Raw genomic sequence first — 25,802 nt, forward strand, 5'->3', positions numbered from 1 at the left:
TTATGTTTAATGGTGGTAGATAAACATGAATTTCAAAAACACACATGATAATATCGGACATGTGGATGCCCGAAAACGATGAGGCTAATGATGTACTATTAATATGTATATGCCATTGAAGTGAAATGGAAATCAAGTTTGACTCAAATTGCAGACCTAAAGAAATGTTTATAAATATAACCTATAGAACTGGTGGCTTACAAATATCATGGACTGTATGATGGATGTCTTTCCGAGTATTATGGATTGAAAAGATGATATTTTATGTTATGTAAATTCAAATCATATCCCAAGCCAATTCTGTAAATTCAGTGGCAGAAATTACCGAACAAGAGCTGATGTTTGAGATAAGATGATACACAATGTACTCAATATAAGATGTATTGAGAGGTTAATAAATGTTTAGATGAAGTAATGATAATTTACAAATGCAGTAAAAGATAATGATAGCAGTATGTTTACCCACAGGATTTCTTAAACCTCAAGGCAACCACCCAGTGCCGCTGACCAAGAGAGACCAAAAAAAACAGTCTTGAAAAAGATGGCACAAAATTGAAATAAAAGCCATCGAAACGCGTCGACGCCACACAATTTGCATAATTGAGTAATCGTGCCTATCCTGTATATCGCAAGAATTAAATGTGCCCAGGGTTGGTTGCTTGAAATTGAGATACTCGATGTGCTAAGTCCCAATGACAAATCACATTGTCTTTTTGTTTGTCTCTCCCTTGTGTTGTGTTTTTTAATTGATGAATTATACTGTCTGTTGTGTTTTAAAATTAGTATCTCATGTTGATAAACCTCGTGTTACTTAGAACTGTAAAAAAATTTTAGTTAGTACAAATTTTGATTAAGTACAATTGTTTTTATTGTGTGAATTTTTCATGTTTTTAACAAAATAATAAAATTTGATATAAGTTTTTTATATACATATGTTTTTGTCACATTTGTCCAATGTAAGTGTCCAATGTTAACATTTGGGCTTGATTAGCTAATAATCCTGCCAAGGGAAACTTCTACTCTACTGTTGTAGTACCCTATTCCACTGGTTGAGGGGGTCTCTCTCTTTCCAATTCAGCAACAGCAGAACAAGCCAGGAAAGTTTCAGCAAGGAACCCGGTTTAGATTTGGCCTTGAGGAACTGGACAACACCAAGGACATTCATTAAGTACCACAGCAGCCTGAGTCAATGTAAAGATGGATTGGCCCGGTAGCATATATGCACAGTCCTTGGCAGCTGGGCAAAACTGCAACTTTGGAGTTTATAAAGTCAGTTTTCTCTCCTCTTAGAGAATGCTGAGTGCAGCAGACTTTGGCTTGTCGCCAGAATGCAAAATGGGGGCTACAATCTACATATCACCAGACAGACCCATTCCTCAATCCTTGTGTATTCCATCAGGCTCACCAAGAAGGCTAAGACGAGAAACAGAGCGGAAGTAGTGATTAGTAATGGGTGTGTCCCCAGTTCTGTGTGGGGGGGAGGGGAGGGGTGTGTGTGTATAGCAGCAAGACTCAATCTAACATTCAGATTTCCTACAAAAAGATGTTTATGATCATTTAAGGCCAATCCTAACAAGTGCACCAGGAAAGTCTTCAGTCTACACTCCTTTCAATGTTAAATGTGTTAGCGATAATGTGTGCAAAAAAATCCCATTCATGAAAAAATATAAACGCAAAAAGACACCATTGAAGAGAAGCCAGTGACTTCGGGCCTTATTTAGATATTGACGACGGGTTACTCTGTCACAACGGTGACAGATATTCCATCCGACCAACTATGAATTCATTAGGATATAATGGGATTTATACTACGGAAGACGGGATATAGGTCACCATTGTGATGTAGTAACACGTCACCAAGATCTAAATCAGGCCCTTAGTTAATATGTAAAGGCTAGTAAGCATTTTGGCTTGATGCTGCCACTACTCCAAACTTCATAAATGCTGGCACCAGCTAGGATCTGTATAAAAGGATCTTGGAAGGGTAACTGAAGGGCTAACATGACAGTTGACTAAGAAACCGCTCAGAAGCTTCTTTTCTCTCTACTCTTCTAAGGGGATTTTCTCTTTTTAGCACGTTTCTAAAGTGTTGTCTTGCCTCTAATTAGCCATTAGATCCTGGTCGTTTAAACACAGATAGATATGTTGGTGTCTATACTTCTTGAGAGCTTCAGGGAGAGGAGTTGTATAGGTGGATATTTTTAGCATATATACTTCTTGAGAGCTTGAGGGAGAGGAACATTATTCTCCTCCTTGATGGCTAAAGAGCCAACATCTTTCCTTACTGGATGGAGTGGGTGATAAGTCTTCAGCTAAAGATGCAGGGTCCCACAAAGAATTGGCATTGTCTGAGGTTCACCATAGGGAGCGCAGCTTCACAGGAACCTGGAACTGTAGGGAGATTGATACAAATGCAGGACACATGGAGGAGGAAGCTGTGGAGCTCTGCTAGACTCTGCATTTCTGACACCAGTTGCTTGCACAGAACATCAGCTACATGGACAATGTGAATGCAAAGGTTTTGTGCACTAGCTCTACAACTACACTCATTTACCAATACTGATCCATCTGTCTTAACTGCTATAATGTGGACTTTGCTTTGGTCAGTTTTTAGCAATAAATGGAATATGGTCCCTTACACACTGTGGTTATGATTGATTTTTGTGCACCCTTATGATTTTGAGTGATGAAATCTGAGACTGAACTTCTTTCTGTGACTGCTAATGGGTTGCAGGTAAGGTCAAAACGGTCATTACAACTGGAAGACTTGTAATTTGAAAGTCTAGAAATAATCTTCCTTTAGGAGTCAGAAATCTATATCTGGCAGATAAATCAAGTAGTTTATCTGTTCCACTAAACTCTGCGATGGTAAGGGAGTAGCCATCCCAACAACAGCAGCTTTTCGGACCAAGGATGTTTGATAATGGGTCAAAATGGGAGATGGGCCATTGCTCAGGATGATCTGAAATCCTTCCATAGAGTTTACATCAAACTCAGGCATTTTCTATACCTTGGTATTTTAGTGAGGACTTTAATATCATTTTGAATGAAACTCTTGATTGCTCCTTTTCTACTCCATACAATAGACTTAATCCTCCAAGAGATCACAGAAGAACTAAGCTTTGCAGACGTGGGAGGCAAGAAAGAAGACAACAAAAGGGATATTTTCATTTGATAGTACCAAACAAGGCATCAAACTTTCCACTTCGTGTAATTTTCCATAATATTTCTGACATTTTCAGTAATTATGTGAAATGTCGCACACCCCTAGTCAGATGGCACCAAAGCTTTGCATTGAATGGATTTCTTACTACTACATAAAGGCCCAAATTGCGACTGTGGGAGGACCGCCACCAGAAGGCCATCGGTGGGGGTCCACCCGACATCCAGGGCATAGGTCTGACCGCTGCATTTCGATGCAGCCAGTCAGAGCGCAGAGGTCAGAGGGGTAGGACGGCCTACTTCGACAGGATCCAAGATCCCGTTGGGGTGGCGGTCAGGTGCTTATCCCTACAATGGAGGAGATGCCTGTTCGGGCACCGCTGTAGGGATTAGGATGTCTCTTTCCGACTGCCTTTTCATGGCAGTACCACTGAAATGGACTTTAGAGACCCCAACGAGGTGCCACATGGGCTACTGTTATGTGGCCTGGGGCTGCACATAGAGTGCCCCCACACACACCAACGAACAGAGGGACTGGCACATGGTGCATGGATGAGCAAAAATTGCCTTTTTCTACTGCGGCTTGTGCTGTGGCTCTTGTTCTGAACCACAGAAGAAACAGAGGTAAAAAAAGCACTTTCCAACCGCCTGCACACCAGGTTAATCATAAAAGGGCGGGTGGAACCGCTGCCTCATTGTCGGATGGTCACCTGCCCGATACCATTGTAGTCGGCGGTCCAACCAACCGCCCTCATAATGAGAGCCAAAGTGATCTGGGGTGGGATAGAAAATGATTTCAGCAAGTTGTGCATTCTATTGTACTCTATGTGGAAATATTTGTATTTATGCAAGTCTCTCCTCAGAAGTTTCCTTCTCTAGAGGCACACTGCTGGGATGCCTATTATCCCAAGGGTTGTCAACATATATATATTCAGCCACTGGCCCAAACGCTTTGGGGAGATAATGCCCCGGTTACTTACCGGTAATCTTCATTACTCCGAGTCCTTGTCTTCCTCGCCACAGTATTCACATATGAGCCTCTGGCTCCACACAGAACTCCAAGCATTAAAAAAACAGCGCTCTAGTCTCCTTTTCCCTCCTCCAAGATGGCCCCCAGTGGCTCCAGCCAATCCCATAAAGGGATATAGAAACACCAACACAACCTGAAGAACCAAGCCGCAGACATGAAGCCACCACCATGGCCGGGAGGGAAGGGAAACTATACTGTGGCGAGGAAGACAAGGACTCGGAGTAATGAAGATTACCGGTAAGTAACCGGGGCATTACCTCCTCGTCCGTCTTCCTCGCCACAGTATTCACATATGAGCCGATACCAAAGCAATCAGCTTCATGTAAGGAAACAGACCACACCATCAGTGCAGCGAAAAACATAGTTTAATAAACAGAAGTATAGCAACCAAAAGGACAACCTCTCAAGGTACCCCCGCAGACAAAACAGAAGAGGCAAACGAAACAGAACCCCCACCCCCAATCTGGAGGCGGTAATGAGACATGAAGGTATGGGGGAAAGACCACGTAGCAGCCCTACAAACATCCTCCATGGACACCCCTTTGAAAGAAGCCCAGGACACAGCAACAGAACGGGTGGAACGACCCTGAACAGGAAGGGAGGAGACCTCAGAAACCGAAGCATAAGCCAACATAATGACCTCCTTAATCCAACGACTGATCGTGGAGAGGGAGGGTTTCAGGCCCTGACGCGACAAACCAAAATTGACAAACAAGTTGTCCACTTTACAAAAGGAAGACGTGTGTGACAAATAAATCAGCAAGGCACGACGAACATCTAAGAGGTGCAAAAGGGAATCCTCATCCGAGGCAGGATAAGGACAAAGAACCGGAAGAACCACCTCAGCAGACCGGTGAAAATAAGAATCCACTTTAGGAACAAACGTAGGATGAGGGCGCAAGACCACACGGTCTGACAAAACCAACAAAAATGGGGCAGAACAAAGGAAAGCACCCAACTCACCCACACGCCTGGCAGAAGCTATCGCCACAAGAAACACCACCTTGAGCGTTAAAAACTTCAAGTCCACTGACTCCAACGGTTCGAAACGAGCCAACTGCAAGGAACGCAAAACCAAATGAAGGTCCCAAGGGGGAGGACACATGATAGGATGGGGGCGTTGGAAAGAAAGAGACTTAAAAAGTCTAGCAACCAATGGAGAAATCGAAACCAAAGGGAGGACATGAAATGCCCGAATGGCGGCCCACTGAGTCAGAAGAGTCGAAATGGCCAAGCCCAACACAAATCCATCATTCAGAAAATCCAGAATGCGAGCCGGATCCAAAGAATCCAAAGACAGCCCACGACCAACACACCAAGAAGCAAAATTATCCCAATGCTTGGCGTAGGATTTAAGCGTAGAAGGCCTCCGGGACTGTTGAATGACCCCAGTCACAGTCACAGAACAACCCTCACGTATCAGAGAATCCCTCTCAAGAGCCAGGCCCGCAGACCCAGGGAACGGAACACAGGCAGAGGAAGAAGAGGACCCATCAGAGGATACGGCATGAACGACAAGGCCCACCCCGGAGACACAGCCAATTCCAACAGAAGGGGATACCAAGGGCGACGCTTCCAAAAAGGAGCAAGCAGAAGCACAAATGACCCCTCCCTCTTGATCTTCTGCAATACAGCTGGAATCAGGGGAACAGGGGGAAACGCATACAACAGACCCTTCGGCCAAAGGAACGAAAGAGCGTCCACTCTCCAGGCATCCTGGCAAGGCATAAACGTGCAAGAGTATCGGATCTGGGCATTATCCCGGGAGGCAAACAGGTCCACAATCGGACAGCCAAACATCACCTGCAACCTCCTGAACATCCACCGCGTGAGGGACAAGGACCCCATGGAAGGAAACACCCGGCTCAGACAATCCGCCCCGAACAAGATCCGAGAAATCCAACAGACCCAGAAGGACGGCCTTCAGCTCCTTGTAGTTGGAGGAACATGACAACACCGACTGAGGCCAAACACCCTGAGTCGTCGAATCCCCCAGAGTAGCACCCCACCCCAGCAGGCTGGCATCGGTAGTGACCACGCGGGTGGGAACAACCAGAAAGGGGCGGCCCCTGGACAGATGACCGTCGTCCAACCACCAACTCAGGACCACCCGAACATCTTCCGACATAGGAACCAAAACACCCATATCGAGGGAACAGGGGTCCCAATGCGACCAAATATGGGACACCACCGGGTACATGTGGAGGCGAGCCCACAGCACCGTCAACAATGACGCCGACATCAGACCCTGAACCCTCAACCATAGGCTCACTGGATGAGAATGCCGCAACAACAGGGCACGAACTGCAGACATCAGGGACCGAATCCTGGGAGGGGGCAGGAACACCATCCCCAACTGAGTCTTGAACAGAGCCCCAATGAAAGTCAATTCCTGCGCAGGAACCAGGGAGGACTTTGGCACATTCACGAGGAACCCATGATGCTCCAGGCCCTCTGGATATGCAACTCCGCCTTAGGAAGAGAAGAAGCAGAAATTAAAATTTCGTCCAGATACAGAAAAACACTAATGCCCTCCCCATGCAAATGTCCAATAAGAGGAGCCAGAATTTTAGTAAAGATCCTGGGAGCAGAGCAGAGCCCAAAAGGTAATACCTGGAACTGGTAATGATGACCCTGTACGCAAAACCGGAGAAACTTCTGAAAGTCCGGATGAATAGGAACATGCAGGTAAGCATCCCTCAAGTCTATTGATGCAAGGAAATCGCCCTGAGACACCAGAGGAAGGATCAATTGAAGCGAAACCATTTTGAACCACTGGTGAGGGATGAAAGTATTGACCCACTTCAGGTCCATCACAGGCCGAAGATCCCCGGTGCGCTTGGACACTAGGAAAAGTATGGAATAAACCCCCTTCCCCAACTGATCGCTGGGCACAGGAATCACCGCCTTTTTGACCACCAGGGAATCTATGCCTTCCAAAAGAGCCAACTTTTTCACAGGATCTCTGGGACAAGGAGTGGCCCTGAAACAGTCTGGGGGAGTCGGGTCAAATCCAAGGCGCAAACCTTCTGAAATCACCCGAAGCACCCATTGGTCTGACACAGTCTCTCGCCAAGAGTCCATGAAGTAAGTGAGGCGACCCCCAACCGGACCTACACCATGATACAGTCAGGATTTGGAAGCAGGAGCCGAGGAGGTAGAGGCACCGGAGAACAGGGACTTATCAAAGGAAGGAGCACCCCGGCCACGCCCCCTTCCACGAAAGGGCTGACCAGCCTGACCCCTCTTAGAAGGACCAAAAGACCTCTGCGAACCAAAGGCACGGAATTGGCCAGGCCGTTCAGGAGCAAGCACTTTACGGGTCCTCCGCCGTCTTCTTCACCATCTCGTCCAGAGGCGAACCAAAAAGCTTAACCCCAGAAAATGGGGATCTTCATAAGCAGGCTTTTCTGCGCAGCATCAGTTTTCCATGAACGGAGACATAACTGTTGTCTCGCAGCCACCGAAGAGCCGGCCGCTTAAGCCGCCGCCCCCAATAAATCAAATGAGACATCAGAAAGCAGACGAACCTGCTGCTCCATCATCGCCAGGGTAGAAGAAACATCCTCCCCCTGGTCCAACAATTCCGACAGAGACTGAAAATCCTTAAGCAAGGACTGTATAGTGTAAGACGAATAGGCCGCAGCCCTGATAGAAAAATTCGCAGCCGCAAACGTGCGCTTCACCGCTCCATCCACTTTACGGTCAACCGGGTCAGCAGGAGAAGAATCCTCCGAAACAACAGTCCCATGTGAAGACATGCTGGCCAACAAGGAGTCAACCTTCACAGAGGCAGGGTATTTCACCGCAAAATCCTGAAGTGGGTATCTTTTACTCAAAAAACGCGGAAAGGAACCTTTGTCCACATCCTTCCATTCATTCTCCAATACCTTCAAAACAGAAGAATGGAGAGGCAAAGAATCAGACTCAGGACGTTGATATTGAGAAAACAGATCGTCCTCCAGAGGTACAACAGAAGCAGGGAATACCAAGTTTTTGCGAATGTGACCCAGCACCTCCTTCAGGTCGGAACCTTGCACAAAGCGACCCCTGACATCAACCTCCTCCTCATTCTCAGATTCAGCAGCAGCAGCGCCATCAACCTTCGCCCTCTTAGCAGGAGGGACAGGAACCTGACCCTGCAATGCCGCAGCCACAGGAGAATCAATCATTTGTTGTAATAATTCCAAAGAAGGAATCTGCACTCCAGAACCAGAAGCCTCTACCAAGGAACCAGGAGCAGGACATTCTGGCAAACCACGCTCCATCACAGCCACCGAGTGAAGTAGCGGAAGAAAAGAGGCAAGGAACGGGACAACATGTCCGGCATAAAAAAGGTCCCGAGGTTGCCAGGCAACCATACAAACCAGCCCACGCCCGACCTTCAACAACATAAATGCAGCATGAAGATCCGCATGCATGTGCAAATACAGCCCTATATCGCTACCGGCAGCAGGAGCAACGGAGACCCGAAGGCGCTCCCACCGCACCATGTGCACAGAACCGGCAGCAGGTAATAAGCGAACGGGAGCCTCCGCCCTCCACAGCAAGCTCACCCGGCCCCGGGAAAATAAACATATCGTGAGCCTTCGGTGCCCAGAGCAAGCGCACCCGGCCGCGCTACGTCCGCTCAGCAGGACGCGCGGCCGGTAGGAAAGTACATACAATCGCCAGAGCAGGACTCCAGACGACCCGCACAACGAGTCACAAAATGACTCATAGCCCATATAAAACGCCACGAAAAGTCCGCTAAGCAGGACAAGAGGCGTGGAGGCAGAAGAAGGGGAAAAAAAAAACCAACCCTATCACAAACACAGAATACACAAAACTACTTCCCCCAAACTAGATACCTTAGGACATAAGGGGACTGCTCAAGCAGGACCCCAGCCCCACTCACCTGACCAGCAGGGAACACAGCACTTGGAGAAGTGCAGAAAAAAAAAAGAACAGGTCGTGTTGGGGTTTCTATATCCCTTTATGGGATTGGTTGGAGCCACTGGGGGCCATCTTGGAGGAGGGAGAGGGAGACTAGAGCGCTGTTTTTTTTTATACTTGGAGTTCTGTGCGGAGCCAGAGGCTCATATGTGAATACTGTGGCGAGGAAGACGGACGAGGAGGTAATGTAATTTTCTTTTATACTGTTATGGTTTGAAAGTAAAGTTGTGCTAGTTGTTGAGGATGTAATCATCTATATGCCGTACCCATTAATTCTATTCCACAAGCCAATGAGACTATAGAAGATTTTGGAAAACTTTCAGCATACCTGATAAACACACATAAATCTGATATTAATGTTTGAAATGTAGATCGGGATTTTTCATAATTGGGAAATTAAAGGAGGCTTTGAGGGCACTAGCAACTTAAAGGATCTGGCACCTATTAATCATATGAAGGTTACAAAGACAAAGGTTACTAAAACACAACGTTTCTTTCCGTCTTTGGCACTGTGAATGTGTTGAAGATATCCATTCTCCCTAAACCGTCTCCTTTGTAAAAGGAGACTCTTAATTTATCAGAGTACGACTGCTAATTAGCATTTCTTGAGAGGAATTCCTCTCTACCCGAAATACTTCAGAAAGCATTTAAAGGAAGGGGGCTAGCGTTTCTGGGTTTGTTAACCTATTACTCTGCCATTCACCTTTAGAAAATCAAGGTTACTCATGCATTAATAGAAAACATTATGATAGATTCCTTAGCTTCAGCTCTTTTACAACATACAACATGACGGGTCAAGTTTTGATATAAATATGCAGCGCCCAAAATCTTAAAAAATGTTTGTCTGAAAATTATTTACACTGCAAGAACACAAAGGCTTTATGTATATATAGTAGGAATGTCACATTATGGTTTATATTGGCCTAACTGGGTCTCATAAGCATGCTGAAATGCATCAAAAATGATCTTAGCTCAGACTTGTTGGCCTGTAATTTTGGGAAATTTGCTTTTGATGGTAAACTTTGTGACTGTGTGATTGAATAGTTTTAATGAGCTGCCACGTTTAAGCATGGAATAATAAAACAAGATATTGAATTAGAACTTACATCACAAACCATATGCACACAAGAAGTTGCTACATGATATATCCTCCTGCATGATATTGCTGTGAAAAGAAGTTAAGCCTCCACCAAAGACGTGGGAGCATTGAGCTCCAACGACTTTGATCCAAGATAACTAGCAAAAACATATATTGCTTTTCTATATAAAGCTGTTACAGTTGCACCATTCAGAAGAAAACACATTTTAGTAAATACTGCACAAGGTGAGAAATGGCCTGTCCAAATTGTGGTTTGCTTATGTGAACAATATCCACATCCTTTGAACTGTCCTACCATTTGACTTCAGGCAGTCTGTAAACACAAATATGTTTTCCATTTTGGGCTCGCAAATCAGAGAAAGTGATACTTCAATTATATTTGGCACATTGTTTTATTATGGGAAAGAGGCAAGTGAGTGCACAAAGTTGGTGTGTTATTTGATTTTATTGGTGAATCAACAAATATGCAGATACTGGATTAAAGAGATATTTCTTACAGTGACTAACAGAAAACAGTATTCTATCTTCTGTATTTCTCAGAGTATGAACAAAATTACTACATTTGTCGTACGACTTTGCCCATCTTATTAGAGATCTCATGCATGAACTCACCCCTCAAACTGTGTTCTGTTAAAAGAGAATGGTTGCGGTATATACCTGGCACATAATCCATGCAATATTATGTATATTGTTGCTATTGAAATCAATAAAACAAATTTGAAATTAAAAGAGAATGGTCTTGAAAGATTTATTGCTAGGTATTGATAGAAATTACGACTACTCAAAAATGGCACCTTGACATAGGGATGGCAACTCTTCAAAACTATAGGCAGGGAGAAAGGTTGAGGGTCACCCTTCTTAGGGGGTAAGCCTATAGCATCCCTAGGTATCTATAAATCTGCAGTTTGTACATTCTTTCTTTTTGGCTGCATTTGTGGTGTCTGTCCCTAGACCTATAGGATTAGGGACACCACAAACACAGCCAAAAAGGGAAGAATGTACTGAAAGCTCTGTAATAAAATAACAGAAATTATACATCTGGGCAGTTTGGGACTTTCACTTACAGAATCTACTCAAGAGACACTCATGCTGGTTTCATAAAGAGTCATCACTCACCCTTCCAAAAAATAAAATTATACTCCTCCAGATTGTGAAATGAAGAATGTAGGCGCGCTCCCAACTACAATGACCCTGTGGCTTGGTTAGAGGTTCACGTTAATACATGATTTGCAAACAAGCTATAAAAACTGTATAACCTAGAAGTTTACAAACATAGTTATGTCATAGAGGTACAGACATTTTGCACAGCATTTATTTGTAATAGTCTTTTAATTGTATGAGATTATGGTTATGAAAATATGGGAACCATAGACCAGTGACCATTTTCTGTTTTAGGTCGCTATTTGCACCTTATAAGTAAGAGTGTAGCCTTCTAAGTCTCCATAGTCTTTACCTGCAAATTATTACGGATTCAGCAAAGGCATTGACAGTCATAACAGGAATTAATTATAAGTGATAATATAGGAATGCAAACTATATTATTTTTTAACTTAACATTTAAGAAATACAATGCTCTCAGAAGTGTAGATTGGCTGGGGCAATTTACATCCATTTTCAAGCACTTTCTTACATAAGACTATTGTTACATCACAACATTTTTAATAAAAAAATACCATACGGCCCAGTTAAGATTGCCTCTTAACAGTAGTAAAAGAATGCAGATTTAATCTTCATATCTTTTATAACAGAAATTTACTGTGGTGTGCATGTAAACAAGTAGAGTCATCAAAAAGATCAAGAAGTGTGTTGTAAAAGCCCTGAACATTTATGGGATTCATCTTAGATAAGCTGCAGCACAATTCTATTTTACATTTAATTCAAATAAGAAATATATTTACCATCAGCATTTACTACTATAGTTCCAATAACACCTTTATGAGCCTGAATCCTCTTCAATGTTTCTTCTACTTCAGCCTTTTGGGAAATAAACAGATCAATAATGTTGATACGGAACTTAAAAAATACTCTACAGAATAATGATTAAGGACAAGGTGATAGTTAAACCATACTAACTAAAGGTTTCGTAGGGAGCTAATTTGTACCAATGGTATAACAGAATAACACATACACATACAATTGAATTCTTCTTCAAACTAATTCTAAACTCATTGTTATAAGAAATAACACAAATGTATTATCAGAACATAGACTTGCATATCATTACTAAGTGTTTCAACAACTGAATAACAGTTGACTATTCTAGCTGATTTACAGTTGAATTATTCCTATAATCAAAGTATTTACAGCCTTACATTTTGCTTCTTCAGGGCCACTTTGTATTAAGCTGATACAGGACTTACTGCAGGTATGATCTGTGACACGGGACCTCTATGCAAATATGTGACTGTTTGCCCTACAGGCTTACCAACCTTAGGCATGTAGAGGCAATCATACATGTGAGAGATGTGACCACATATTTTGAAACTAACATATTTTAGCCCATTAGAAATGCAATTTGGAACATGTTTAAATACAAATTAAATGTGTGTTTTAGTAATAACTCACAAACATTTGTGAATATATTTTATTAGAATGAATAAATAAATCAAAATATCATGTAGAATAACACATTTATTATGTCTTTAAGGGCAAAGGTTAGTTCATGTAGAATAACACATTTATTATGTCTTTAAGGGCAAAGGTTAGTACAATTGATTAGATTTTAAGGTTCACGATTTTATATTGTAATTTGTTTCAATACAAAACCAAAAGCTTTACGTGGCATTTGTAGATTTAAGAGCCGCATTTGATCTTATCCCATGCTCAAACTTATGGTGGGTTTTGATAAACATGGGAGCCCCAGGTAATCTTATCCAACTTTTAAGTAAATTACATGAGGAAAATTACACCAAAGTTCGTTGGGGCCCACATGGAGAAATGTCTGACCGAATCTCCATTCCTCCATTAAGTGAGGCATGCGCCAGTGCTGTGTTCTCGCGCCAACACTGTTCTCTCTATATATGAATGATGTTGCGGATGCTATGGAACAATGCAGAAATTATTCCCCTGTGTTGTACAACAGAAAGATACCAGTTCTTCTTTTCGCCGACGATTCCCTTCTTATTTCCAAGACACCCCTGGGCTCCAAATTTTTATTTGTTATTTTTATGGTTTTGCAAATCTAGAGGCCTGGGGCCAAACATGAACACAACCAAATATATGGTGCTTGGAAAGGGCATGGAAATTGGAAATGTATTGTGCCAAAGCTCAAGATGTGTCGCTTTATGGCGCTGCGATCTGGGATTGTGTTGACACTCACCTGCTAACTATAGCTGAAAACAATTTTATTAGGAAGCTGCTTTCCATTCCATCTAGCTCACCCCTTACCCCATTATATTTTAATGAGGGACTGAAAAGAATTGCTGGACTGGCTGTTTTAAAAATGTTAGTGTACTGGGTCCGCCTTTGGACTACACCCGAGTTAGGAAATTACAAAGATTTGCTTATAAACTTGTTAAAAGGTCCAGGAGCTTGGACTCTCCCTTGGGTTAAATTTGTTTGTGCTTAGTTGGGGAAATTGGGTTTACAAAGCTACTGGGATGAGCCAACTGTAATTTGCAAAGCAGACCGTAGCATTCTGAAGGCTTGCTATTGGGCTTATATAAATGATGGCTCCATAATAAAAAGTTAAAATGGTCCTTTGACCAATTTGTTTCTAGATTTGAAGTCTTTTCTGTTTTTGAGCAATTTTTAGATTTAATATCCTCTCCTCTAGCTAGGAGCCTGTATATTTGATTTCAATATGGGACCCTCCCTTTAAGATTATTTACGTAAAAATGGCACTTGTAACAAGACTCTAGTGCTTGCCTAGCGTGTGGCTTGAGAGACGAGAATGAGATACATATGTTTTCCTGCCCTGAGTACCACAATTCTTGCCGCAAATGGATTCATCCAATTTGCCATGATATGAGAACATCGAGACACCTGGTAGCTTTTAGAATTTTAAAAAGTGATACTACTCCAAAAATAGTATTTGCAGTAAGCATGTTCTTACAGGCAATCTGGTACTGGAACAGCATTTTAAAGGCATTCATTTAATACTTGTGCCTATCGTACAATTAATTATTTCTTTTATAAACTTTACCCCCCAATTTTTTTAAGTTGATTGGGATGTTTATACTATATTTATATATTATACATTGAGAGATTTTATTGGGAAACTCTAACTGAAACTCTCTTGCTCTTTTAGCACATGATTGCTGGTCGTAATTTGCACTGTCTCCTGTGTGGAGTTTTTGCACTGATTTACCCCGTACTGCCTCTGGCAAAATGTTGTTTTAAGAACTGCTACGATGCTGCTATGCATGTAGTTTTACTCTATTAAATCAAAGACGTACTTTGCATTGATTTTATTACAGAACACGACAGGACTATTATTACTTGATAAATATATTCTCTCTTTGAATTTGGATGAAGTATACATGGATTGTTATTGTACACTTGATGTTTTTATATTTTATTCTCACTGTGCTTTCTGTCTGCGTACACTTTGGTGGTTAATGATAACCGAATAAAGTATTGTATGTATCTTGCTCAAGAAGAAACTGTGACCAGCACTCACAGGAGAAAAAAATATACAATTCATTAGACTTTTCATGCACACACACGCGTTTTGGCTAAGCGCCTTTCTCAATGTAGGCGGTTGCCATACTTTCTCTCTTTTTAAATCAACATCAATAATGTCAAGTTCATAACATCAAAGCAGACTACATTGTTAATTCACTATAAGCGCCATCTTTTAGCATGTTCATTCATTTCACATTTCATTTAACCTCTTCCACGCTCATGACGAGTTGAGCTCGTCATGAGCCACGGCGCTCCGGTGCTCATGACGAGCTCAGCTCGTCATGAGCCGTGGAACGCTCGCATGCGGGGATAATTCCCCTGCTGTGCGAGCGTTCCACGGCAGGTAATGCACCTGCGACGAGCTGAGCTCGTCATGAGCACAGGAGAGCCGTGCCTCATGACGAGCTCAGCTCGTCATGAGCGTGCGGGCGCTGTGCGTGCCCCCCTCCCCCCAGCGCTGCGGGGGAATAACCCCCGCAGCGAAGGGGTTAAATGTTTCTTTCAAATCAATTAGCACAAAAGTATTACAGTGGTTCATGCCATTATTTATAATTATTTACATTTTGCATATTATTGACATTTTAATTAACTAATTGTCACTTCCTCCTGGGCACATAGTTCACATATTTTATCCCTCAATCATGCCCATCGATGGGCTTCCCTCATTCTGGTTTTCTGAACATGCTATATTTCTTTCAGGCCCCTTCTACAGTGCACTGTTTTGGTGTGTTATATGTGTCTGAGTTAGTTAAAGCTTATGGGTGAGTGTGCTTATTATATGGCATGATAGAGCGCTGTGTGGCTGAGGCTGAAGGCATAGAGAGATTTCCACAGTGCTTGTTTGTGGGTCCTTGGCCTCTCTGCGGAGATATGTTCACATATATGCCAATTGTGATTTCTATTTTAGATAAAAGTGTGTGAAGGAGTAATACGCACATTTCAAAATATTAATTGCATAAAAATACAATTATGTGTTTAAAGTTGAGGAAAGAGAGAGTGGGTGCGTATGTTGCAGCAGGGTTGAGTAAATTATGCAGCGAGAAAAGCAAATTATGAGGCATTGTGCTCAGCAACAGCTGCTGCTGTGTTTTAACTTACTTTTGAACCGCCTGAGATAGAAACAAAACATTTTTTGTTAAAATCTGCAGATTATGCAGCAGACTATGGATTATGTAGCAAATGCAGCAAATCTACAATTATGCGGAAATCACTGCATCTACAAAATCGCATAATTCCAGTGGCCCTGCTCATGTGCACACTAAAACCTCCAAAATGACACAATTAAGCAGTCTGCAAACTTGGCAGCTATGTGTTTGTGCTTTGAAGCAGTTTTAAGATCTCTTAGAGTTTGTAGTTGCTCAAATGGGTGTAATTTCTTTTAGTTATATGTTCCCATGTCTTCATAGCTTGATTTCTGCTCGCGAGAAAGTGTCACTCATTGTCGTTGAATGTCACTTATAATTACAATGAGAATGTCACACAAAAGCAGTCTTAAACCTTGGCATCTATGGAGTAGTCGTACAAAAAAGTTCACCCTATTAAGATTGTATTTTACATATTGATATGTAACTGAGTACGATGACATTCAACTCGTCCTTGCCACGTTTTAACGATAGATACATCTAATCTCGAGACAACATATTCATAATCTGTACTACTTTACTTTCGTAATTGACACAGCGAATGAGAAACTCTTTAAATGTGATCACAGAGACAAGACATTTCTCAGACAACACAACTAAATTCACTTCGTTAAATTTGTCCACACACGCCTTAAAATAAACTTCGCAATATACTCCGTCTTGTTAATGATGCATGAAGCTTACTTCACAGATAGGAATGAAAAGGGGGGGCCCTCGGCCCCCCCGCACGCATGGCGGCGCGGCGACCGCCTCACCCCCTCTCCCCTCGGGTCCTTCGACGGTGGGGGCGTGCCCTGGGGGCGCGGCCCACCGCCGATTGGCCGGCGCCCCTCCTGACCCGGAATCAATGGACTGGTTCCGGGTCGGGGGGGGGCGGGCGTTAGGAGGGGCCACCCGGCCCCTCGGGAATAAGAGGTAGGGAGCGCCCAGGAGACCCCCTTGTCCCTGGACGCTGCCTCGCTGAACGTTGTGCCCCGCGTTCGGGGCTTCTTTGTTTTATTGATTTTTTGTCTTTTCTTTTGCAGGTTCCGGAGTCCCTTCTACTACAGATATCTGCCGCGTGGAGTCAGCGTCTTGTGAGGGGGAGCTTTCCGGGGAGCAGTGACTCGCCGTGAGCCGGTGGCCGGATCGGGTCATTTCCTTTGTTACAGGTTCCGGTGTCCCCCTTTTATTTCAGATATCCGCCGCGTGGAGTCGGCCGTCTGGCGAGGGGGAGCTTTCCAGGGAGCAGTGACTCGCCGGGAGCCTGCGGCCGCATCGAGTCGGGAGCGTGGTTCGGGCCGGTTCGAGGTCCCGTAAGGTATTGTGAAGGGGGCGGCCCTGGGACGGCGCACCGGTCAGCCGGTGGTATTTTGGGCCCTGCAGGCAGCCGGTAAGGGGGAGGAGCCGCACTGAAGGAAGCGGCGGGCATAGCGAGGCAGCAGTGAGCGGCTGTTGTGGGGAACGATACCGCGGTACAGAGCGAGGTCACGGAACGATACCGGCTGTTGATTCAACCGCATCTTTAACGCGGTACAGAGCGAGGTTTCATATCGCAGTACAAAGAGAAGTTTTTCCCGCCATTTTAGGGCAGAGCGGAGAGGTTGTTCCAGCGGAACAAAGGCAGCACTTTCTGAAGCTAAGCAGGGTCGACCAGGGCAGGACCTGGAGGGGAGACCCGAGTTTTAGTGGGGCATATTTCTAAGGTGATAAAGTGCAATATAGTACAAGTGGAAAAGTTAACTGTCTTATGAAATTGAACAAATGATACTGGACAACTGTTTTCTTTTCATGACTGTTTTGAAGAGATAGAGCGTAGTGCCCTTTTTAACTGTTATTCGGGACCGTTTTTTGCAATAAGAGGCACCTGGATTAGGGGAACTGTTATAGGATTGTGTTACTGAAGGAAAAGATATTTGAGACTTCATTACTGTTCTGTTTTAATAAGGAGTGATAGTGAACTGTTCTGTAAGGCGGCCTTTGTCTTTTGCTATTAACAAGGGGGGTTCAAACCACCATTGTATCTGAATTAAGTTTTCTTGAATGTGCCCCTGCTTTGTCACACGGTGTTAATGCATTTCTCTATTCCAGGCCTCTAACGACTTTATTGGTGCAATTCATTGTTCTGAGAGGACGTAAGGAGATTAAACGCGCAGCCTAGTAGGGGACGTGATCACAGACCAATATCGCCGGCGAGTACACGGGACTGGTCGGTAAGAGGGGTACGGGGGGCTAGCATTCATCGCTCCTGGTGGCCGCCGGGTGGGTCTACATTAGGTTTACTCACCCCTTACATAAGCGGACAAGCCGCTAGTGTTGCGGTCGCCGTTGCATGGTGCTGAAAGCCCCCTGGTGACCCTCCATCTGAAAGGTACACACAGTTGAATTGTTGGGAACTACGTAGGCAGCGGGTAAGCATCATGCCGGGTCCAAGGGGTGGAAAGAGGGGGTCCAACATGGAGGCTATGATGCGGGCTATGATGCGGGAGATGAGCGACATTAGGCAACAGCTAGGACAAATTAAGGAGCGGGAAGCTCGGTTGGAGGACAGAGAGGGCGAGGCACCGGGCCCGTCCGGGAGACCGATCCGCAAGAGGGTGGCACCAGTGCCAAGAGGGGAATTTGTCACCCCGCAAGGGAAACCTAGGTCCAAAAGACCCAAGGAGGCGGTCCCCACCCCAGGCCCAGTGGATCCATTACCCGCCGCACCGCCCGCGGTGGTCCCACCCCCGCATGTGCCTACACCCATTGCCCCCGTGGTGCCGGTGCCGGCAGGTCAACCAGTAGACGCTGGGTCTGCTCCCGCACCGGTTCCCACAATCCCGGGTACAGGCTGGCCTCACCCGGCGCCCGCCCTGCCACCTGTGCCAGGACCATCGGGCATAACCCCAGTGGTACCTGTTGTCCCGGGGGGTAATGTAAATTCAATGCCACCCGAATTCGTATCTCAGTTAACGGCCATGATGCCATGGCTCCAAAAAGGGGGAGCCTTCCCGAATTCTGCAGACCATGCGGCAGAGGCGGCAAGGTTTGTAGAAAGAATCAGATCGGCACCGATCGCCGGCAATGTTGCATTGCCAATTTCTTCTCCCCTTGCAGGTACAAGTGTTCCCCAGCTGGACGGAGTTAATGGGCAGCCGCCCCCGGTGCCCGCACTTGGTAAGGAAGTGGCATTGCCGCTCTTAGGGGACGGTGTGATACCTTCCAGGAGCGAAAATCTAGCTCAGCATGTGTCAGTAGCTGTGAAAGAAATGATTTGGGCTGATAAATACGTGTACATTTATTCTTTATTGTTGGATAATAGGGAAATGGAGCAGGCAAAAGCACTGAAAGAGTGGATGCTCCCAAGTGAATGGAGGGCGCAGTGTACTAGATTCAGGGTTGAGGAAAATCTCAATAATTGGATGCAAGCATGGGCTGTTTTCACTGCAATCAAGGCTGAGCGTCCTCCAGATCTGCAGGCTGCATTGGCTTGCTACTCGAGCAGGATTGTGGGGTGGAGTCAACAGTACTCTGGGGATGCATGGAAGGGTTATGATGTCAATTTTAGGAAGGCGTTGGAATTCAATAGATCGTTGCCATGGGACTCGGTAGATTCCTTGGCTTGGCACAAACAGTTCTCTGACACTGCACCTCCCCCCCAGTTCGGTGCGGTCAAGGTATTCACTAGACCGCAGCAGCCCTTTCGGCCCCCCCAAACGAGTGAAGTACCTGGGAAATTTAGGGCAGGTGGGCCAGAGAAGAAAGGGGTGTGCTGGGATTTTAATAGGCGTACCTGCACAAGGGCCGCGTGTAAGTTTAGGCATGCATGTTCCTCCTGTGGGCACCCCTCTCATCCAGAAACTGCCTGTAGGTCCAAGCAAGGTAACACAGGACAGAGGGGTAGGGGAAAGCCACTGTAAGTCAGACAGGCTACGCCCCCCCACTCCAGTGGATGTGGTGGCAATGATTCCATTGTTGAACAGATATCCTGACCACAAAGCGGCCACCCTACTCCAGGAAGGTTTTTCTAAAGGTTTTAGGATCCCGGCCGGGGGATACACAGGCAGTGCGCACTGTAGAAATCAATTATCGGTCACACACAATCCGGCTGTTGTGGCCGCCAAAATTGACAAGGAGCTTTCCTTAGGCAGGATATCTGGCCCTTTTCCTGCAGTGCCAGTACCCAATTTTGTGTGTTCCCCACTGGGAGTTGTCCCCAAGAAAGAGAAGGGGCAATTCAGATTGATTCATAACCTATCAGCGCCAAAGGGGGCGTCACTGAATGATGCCATTGACGAAAGTATCTGTAGTGTTAAGTACGCCTCTTTTGATCAGGCTGTTACCTTATTGCAGGCCACTGGACCCGGGGCGCTGATGGCGAAATCAGACATAGAGTCCGCCTTCCGCCTCCTCCCAGTCCACCCGGCGGACCAACATCTTTTGGGTTTCACCTTTAGGGATAGGTTCTACATGGACAAATGCATGCCTATGGGTTGTTCTATTTCTTGCGCCTACTTTGAGATGTTTAGTTCATTTCTTGAATGGGCCATGAGACAAGTGACGGGCCATCAAAGGGTCATGCATTACTTAGATGATTTCCTCTTCCTCGGTACAGCGGGTTCTCAGGAGTGCGCACTGGCATTGCAGGAATTTTGCGTGCTCATGCGGGCTTTTGGGGTCCCGCTTGCGCCTGGGAAGACGGTGGGCCCGACCACCTGCTTGGAATTTCTGGGCATCGAGATTGACTCAATGGAGAGATGTTTTAGACTACCTAAGGACAAAGTGTGCAAATTCAAGACGTCGCTACAGTTATGCCTCCGGAAGGAGAAGGTCACTTTGCAGCAATTACAGGAGGTGGTAGGGCAACTGAATTTCGCACTAAGAATCATCCCAATGGCTCGCCCCTTCTCTCGCTCCATCGCGCACGCGATGAAGGGGCTGAGGGAAAAGCACCACCGCACGCGCCTATCGTCTGAAATTCGCCAGGATATGCTTATTTGGACGGCATTCCTGGAGGATTTTAACGGTAGGGTGGTCTGGCCCGACCCGCTCACGACATCAGCGGAGTTGGGACTATGGACTGATGCGGCCGGTAGTGTGGGCTTTGGTGCCATCCTAGGGAATAGGTGGGTCGCTCAACAATGGCCAGAAGAATGGAACACATGGGGTTTGCTCAGCAACATTGGCTTCCTGGAACTTTTTCCAATATGGGTGGCACTGATGGTTTGGCCCGAACACCTATGTAACCAATCAGTGGTGTTTTGGTCAGATAACATGACAGTGGTGGAATGTATCAATCAGCAGGGGGCGCGGTGTCCTTTCATACTTCGTCTGATCAAAGAGATTGTTCTGCGGTGCCTTAAACTGAATGCTAATTTTAGAGCCAAACATGTCCCTGGTGTTTTAAACAATGCTGCTGACTCCCTTTCTCGCTTTAAAATGCAGGTTTTCAGGGAACATCTCCCCACAGCAGACCCCTCGCCAGCACACTTCCCAGCGGTACTTTGGCAGATTGGTGCCCCAGATTACAAGACCTCGTGGTCGCTAGCTTAGCCCCCAGGACCAAGACGGCGTACGAAGGGGCGTTTCTGTCTTATTGTTCTTTCTTGGGGCCACAGTGGGAAGTGCTTTGGGCGAAGGAGGATGGGTTTGCAGCCTATTTAGAATGGATGCACAAAGAGGGGCGCTCAGTGGCAGCGGCAACCAGACATAGGGCAGCAGTGTCATTCTTTGCTCAAGCTAGGGGCTTCCGGGATCCCACCAATACCTTTATGATACGCAAGGCTTTAAGGGGATGGCGCCGTATTCAGGGACACCAGAAGGATAAGAGGAAGCCCATGGGGTTGGCCCGGCTAACAGCCTTACTGGGCACGCTGGAGATTGTTTGTAACTCAGAGTGGGAAGTGCTTCTTTTTAGGGCGGCATTCTCCCTGGCATTTTATGGGGCACTGAGAATTAGTGAACTTGTGGCAGGATCTAAGTCTGACATACTAGGTGGCTTGCAGAAGGCTGGGGTGACGATAAGGGGTGACACCATGTGGGTGATTATCCAGAAATCAAAGACCGATCAGGAAGCTAGGGGTCACACCATAGCTCTGCAACGGGCCCCCGCCAACCCGTGCTGCCCGGTGAAGCACGTGGAATCACTCATGGGATTGTTGGTCGGTTCAGCAGGCAGGGCGTTGCTCTGTCACGCCGACGGGAGCCCCTTGACCAGGTATCAATTCAGGAGAGTGTTTGAAATAGGGGTTACAAAAGCGGGTCTTGATCCTAGAGATTTTGGATCTCATTCCTTCAGGATTGGGGCAGCAACTGAGGCGGTGGCGGGGGGCCTCCCAGTGGAAAGAGTGAAGACAATTGGGAGGTGGTCGTCGGACTGCTATAAACGTTATGTTCGGATTGACATGCTATGATTACCTGTCACTCACGCTTGGTCTCTTTTCCGCTCTCTTACAGTTTCTCAGACCTGTTACGCAGGGGAGGAATCTGTCGTCGGGCACCGCCAATATTCATCGGCACGGAGCGGCGAACAGGAAACAACAAAGAACAATGTCTGGATTGTCGGTCATTCATATGTGAAGCGAGCGGAATGTGTCTTCCTGTCAGGTGACAAGAAGGAAAGGGCGGTACAACTAGGGTTGAATATCACGTTCTTTGGCAGAGGAGGGTTGTGTCTTCACGAGTTTAGGGGATTCTTCCAAGGGCTGTTAGCACGCCAGCGGGCTCCACCGTCAGTGGTGATACTTCACCTTGGAGAGAACGATTTGGCAACACTGGGCAGGCGCATCTTGATTGAGGAGATTATCTCAACAGCGGGTTGGATAGCTAGGACCTGCCCCGGGTGCACACTAGTATGGTCACAACTAATACCTCGACTTCAGTGGCGGGGGGGTCATTCAGTCAGGGCGTTGAATCACTCGGTAAAGAGGATCAACACACGGTTGGATAGGTTGTTTCGAACCCCCGTGTTACAGTCAATACCTCATGGGTGCATCTGGGGTCAAAAGTATTATTTGAAGGACGGGGTTCATCTGACAGAAGGGGGTAATGTCCTATGGGCTGACAATATCTGGGCTTGGCTAGAGGGCTGGGGTAGGAGGAATGTGTCCTTAGATAGGGGCTAGAGGGGGAGGCCAGATCGTCGGTTAACAATACTGGCCTGTGGCGGTAAGGTCATTATCGGTGAGCACATATTTGAGGTCTGAGGGGGCGGGCATCATCCTATGGAGGTTCCCGCCCGGGGGGAGGGGCCTGCGGGCCACTCCCAGTACTCCAGGGGCAAGGTAATATGCAAAGGAGCGCGGGTAGGAGTAGTTCACGCTTTCCTTAGGCTGGTAGCCACCCCGCGCGCGTGGACTCATGACGCCACCGGCGCAGAGTAAGGGCCCTCCTTTAGTGGGTAAATGGAGTTTGGGGCGTAGACCGGGCAATTCCCGGGGTAACACTGCGCATGCGCACTTCTAAGGGGAAGGCGCAGCTTGTAGGACCTGACACCGGTAGTGACCCTGCCATATGGCCAGAAATGTACAAAAATCAAGGTAGGATGTTTAGTTTAAGCTAGGAACAACTTGTATTAGAGTTTTGTTAAGGTCAGGCTCTCAAACTTGTTGATAACGATTGTATAACTGAATGTCCTGCTGATTTTTGTATTTCATTGTTGATTATGCAATTAAAACCCTTTTTTAATTTCATACTTTAATAAATACGGCCGGGCGACTAGCGCCCGCCTTCCAAAAAGTAAAACACGTCTCGTGTCCACGTTCCTTGGTGTTGGGTGCCGGATTGGGGGGGAGGCGGCAGCTAGTCGCTGACCATGTGAAAAGGGGGGGCCCTCGGCCCCCCCGCACGCATGGCGGCGCGGCGACCGCCTCACCCCCTCTCCCCTCGGGTCCTTCGACGGTGGGGGCGTGCCCTGGGGGCGCGGCCCACCGCCGATTGGCCGGCGCCCCTCCTGACCCGGAATCAATGGACTGGTTCCGGGTCGGGGGGGGGCGGGCGTTAGGAGGGGCCACCCGGCCCCTCGGGAATAAGAGGTAGGGAGCGCCCAGGAGACCCCCTTGTCCCTGGACGCTCCCTCGCTGAACGTTGTGCCCCGCGTTCGGGGCTTCTTTGTTTCCCACCCACCATCCCTTGGTACAAAGTTTAAGCAGCGTTATGTCCGGTCTAATGGTAAGTTTCATAGGTATAGACCGCGGGAGAGAGTAGGCTGTTGTTGTATTTTATGATCTGTTGTCAGGACTTTTTTCCCTTTGTAGAAAAGTGATGTGTGAAGTGAACTATATTTGAAGATATGTGTCTTTAGGCCTTTTTTCCCTTTGTAGATATACGTTGATATTGTGATTATGAGCAACATGCGTGAACCGAATTGTAATTTTATGCCATGTGTCGTTAGGCCTTTTTTCCCCTTTAGCTATGCGTGGATACTGTTATTTATTAGCCAGTGTAGTTGTCCTTTAGACTTTTTTCCATAGGTCGTCGTATTTATTAGGTATGGGGCATGCGGTAAGGTCATTATCGGTGAGCACATATTTGAGGTCTGAGGGGGCGGGCATCATCCTATGGAGGTTCCCGCCCGGGGGGAGGGGCCTGCGGGCCACTCCCAGTACTCCAGGGGCAAGGTAATATGCAAAGGAGCGCGGGTAGGAGTAGTTCACGCTTTCCTTAGGCTGGTAGCCACCCCGCGCGCGTGGACTCATGACGCCACCGGCGCAGAGTAAGGGCCCTCCTTTAGTGGGTAAATGGAGTTTGGGGCGTAGACCGGGCAATTCCCGGGGTAACACTGCGCATGCGCACTTCTAAGGGGAAGGCGCAGCTTGTAGGACCTGACACCGGTAGTGACCCTGCCATATGGCCAGAAATGTACAAAAATCAAGGTAGGATGTTTAGTTTAAGCTAGGAACAACTTGTATTAGAGTTTTGTTAAGGTCAGGCTCTCAAACTTGTTGATAACGATTGTATAACTGAATGTCCTGCTGATTTTTGTATTTCATTGTTGATTATGCAATTAAAACCCTTTTTTAATTTCATACTTTAATAAATACGGCCGGGCGACTAGCGCCCGCCTTCCAAAAAGTAAAACACGTCTCGTGTCCACGTTCCTTGGTGTTGGGTGCCGGATTGGGGGGGAGGCGGCAGCTAGTCGCTGACCATGCGACCTAAACAGTCTGTTTGTTTATAATCGCAACACCGACAACATGAAAAAGCTCAGAACTGTGACGCTCACTCCCAAGAAACCATACCAAAATACTCAATTTCAAACAAACCTACAGTTTTGTTTTACATTAAAAAACGTGCCCCTATTCACCCAGTCACCTCTATAGAAGTAACGTTGACACCCCTAGCACAGAAATAAAAAAACACTTTTCGTCCAACAGCGAGAGCCGTTCAGGTTTGTATTAATTCAACACAGGCGAAAAAATGCCGAGCCTGACCATTCTAAAAGGGGGCGTGTGAAAAGCCAGGTGGAGGCCAGCTGCAGGAAGACCGACAACATGCAAAAAAATAAAAAAATACACGGAAACGGCCCCCAGGGAGGACGGCTCCTCCTCGGTCCCGCCGCAGAATCAAAAGCGAAACTCATTACACTCCCACGCGCCGGCGTTTTATTTGTCAAGGGATTAAATTAACACAAAAGCAGGTTTACCATTGCGGAAACTCCGTCGGGACTAACAGTCAACAAACCGTAGCTCTGCGCGTCACTGTCGGTTGCTAAGCGAGGGAGGAAATTGCCTCAGTTAACCGGAAGTCTACATAGAATTTGGAGTTGGACTAGAGAAAAGTTGTGAGCCGTCAGTGTCAGTGTGTCGAGGAGTGCTTTTCTTATAAGGCGATCGCATAACTAATTTCA

At 46.2% G+C, this 25,802-nt stretch overlaps 1 protein-coding gene across 1 annotated transcript in view; it reads right to left on the bottom strand.

Moving 5' to 3' along the window:
* Window positions 1-25,678, bottom strand: part of DYNLRB2 (dynein light chain roadblock-type 2) — a 54,083-nt gene extending 28,405 nt beyond the window's left edge. The window contains exons 1-2 of the mRNA XM_078668526.1: window positions 25,599-25,678; window positions 12,125-12,200 (exon numbers count right to left, since the gene is read on the bottom strand). Of these exons, the coding sequence (XP_078524652.1) occupies window positions 12,125-12,200; window positions 25,599-25,601 (79 nt within the window). The 5' untranslated portion in view covers window positions 25,602-25,678. The remainder of the gene's footprint in view (window positions 1-12,124; window positions 12,201-25,598) is intronic.
* Between the last annotated feature and the right edge of the window lie 124 nt (window positions 25,679-25,802).

This window comes from Lissotriton helveticus, chromosome 12 (assembly GCF_964261635.1).
Source record: "Lissotriton helveticus chromosome 12, aLisHel1.1, whole genome shotgun sequence".
NCBI classification, from domain to species: Eukaryota; Metazoa; Chordata; class Amphibia; order Caudata; family Salamandridae; genus Lissotriton; species Lissotriton helveticus.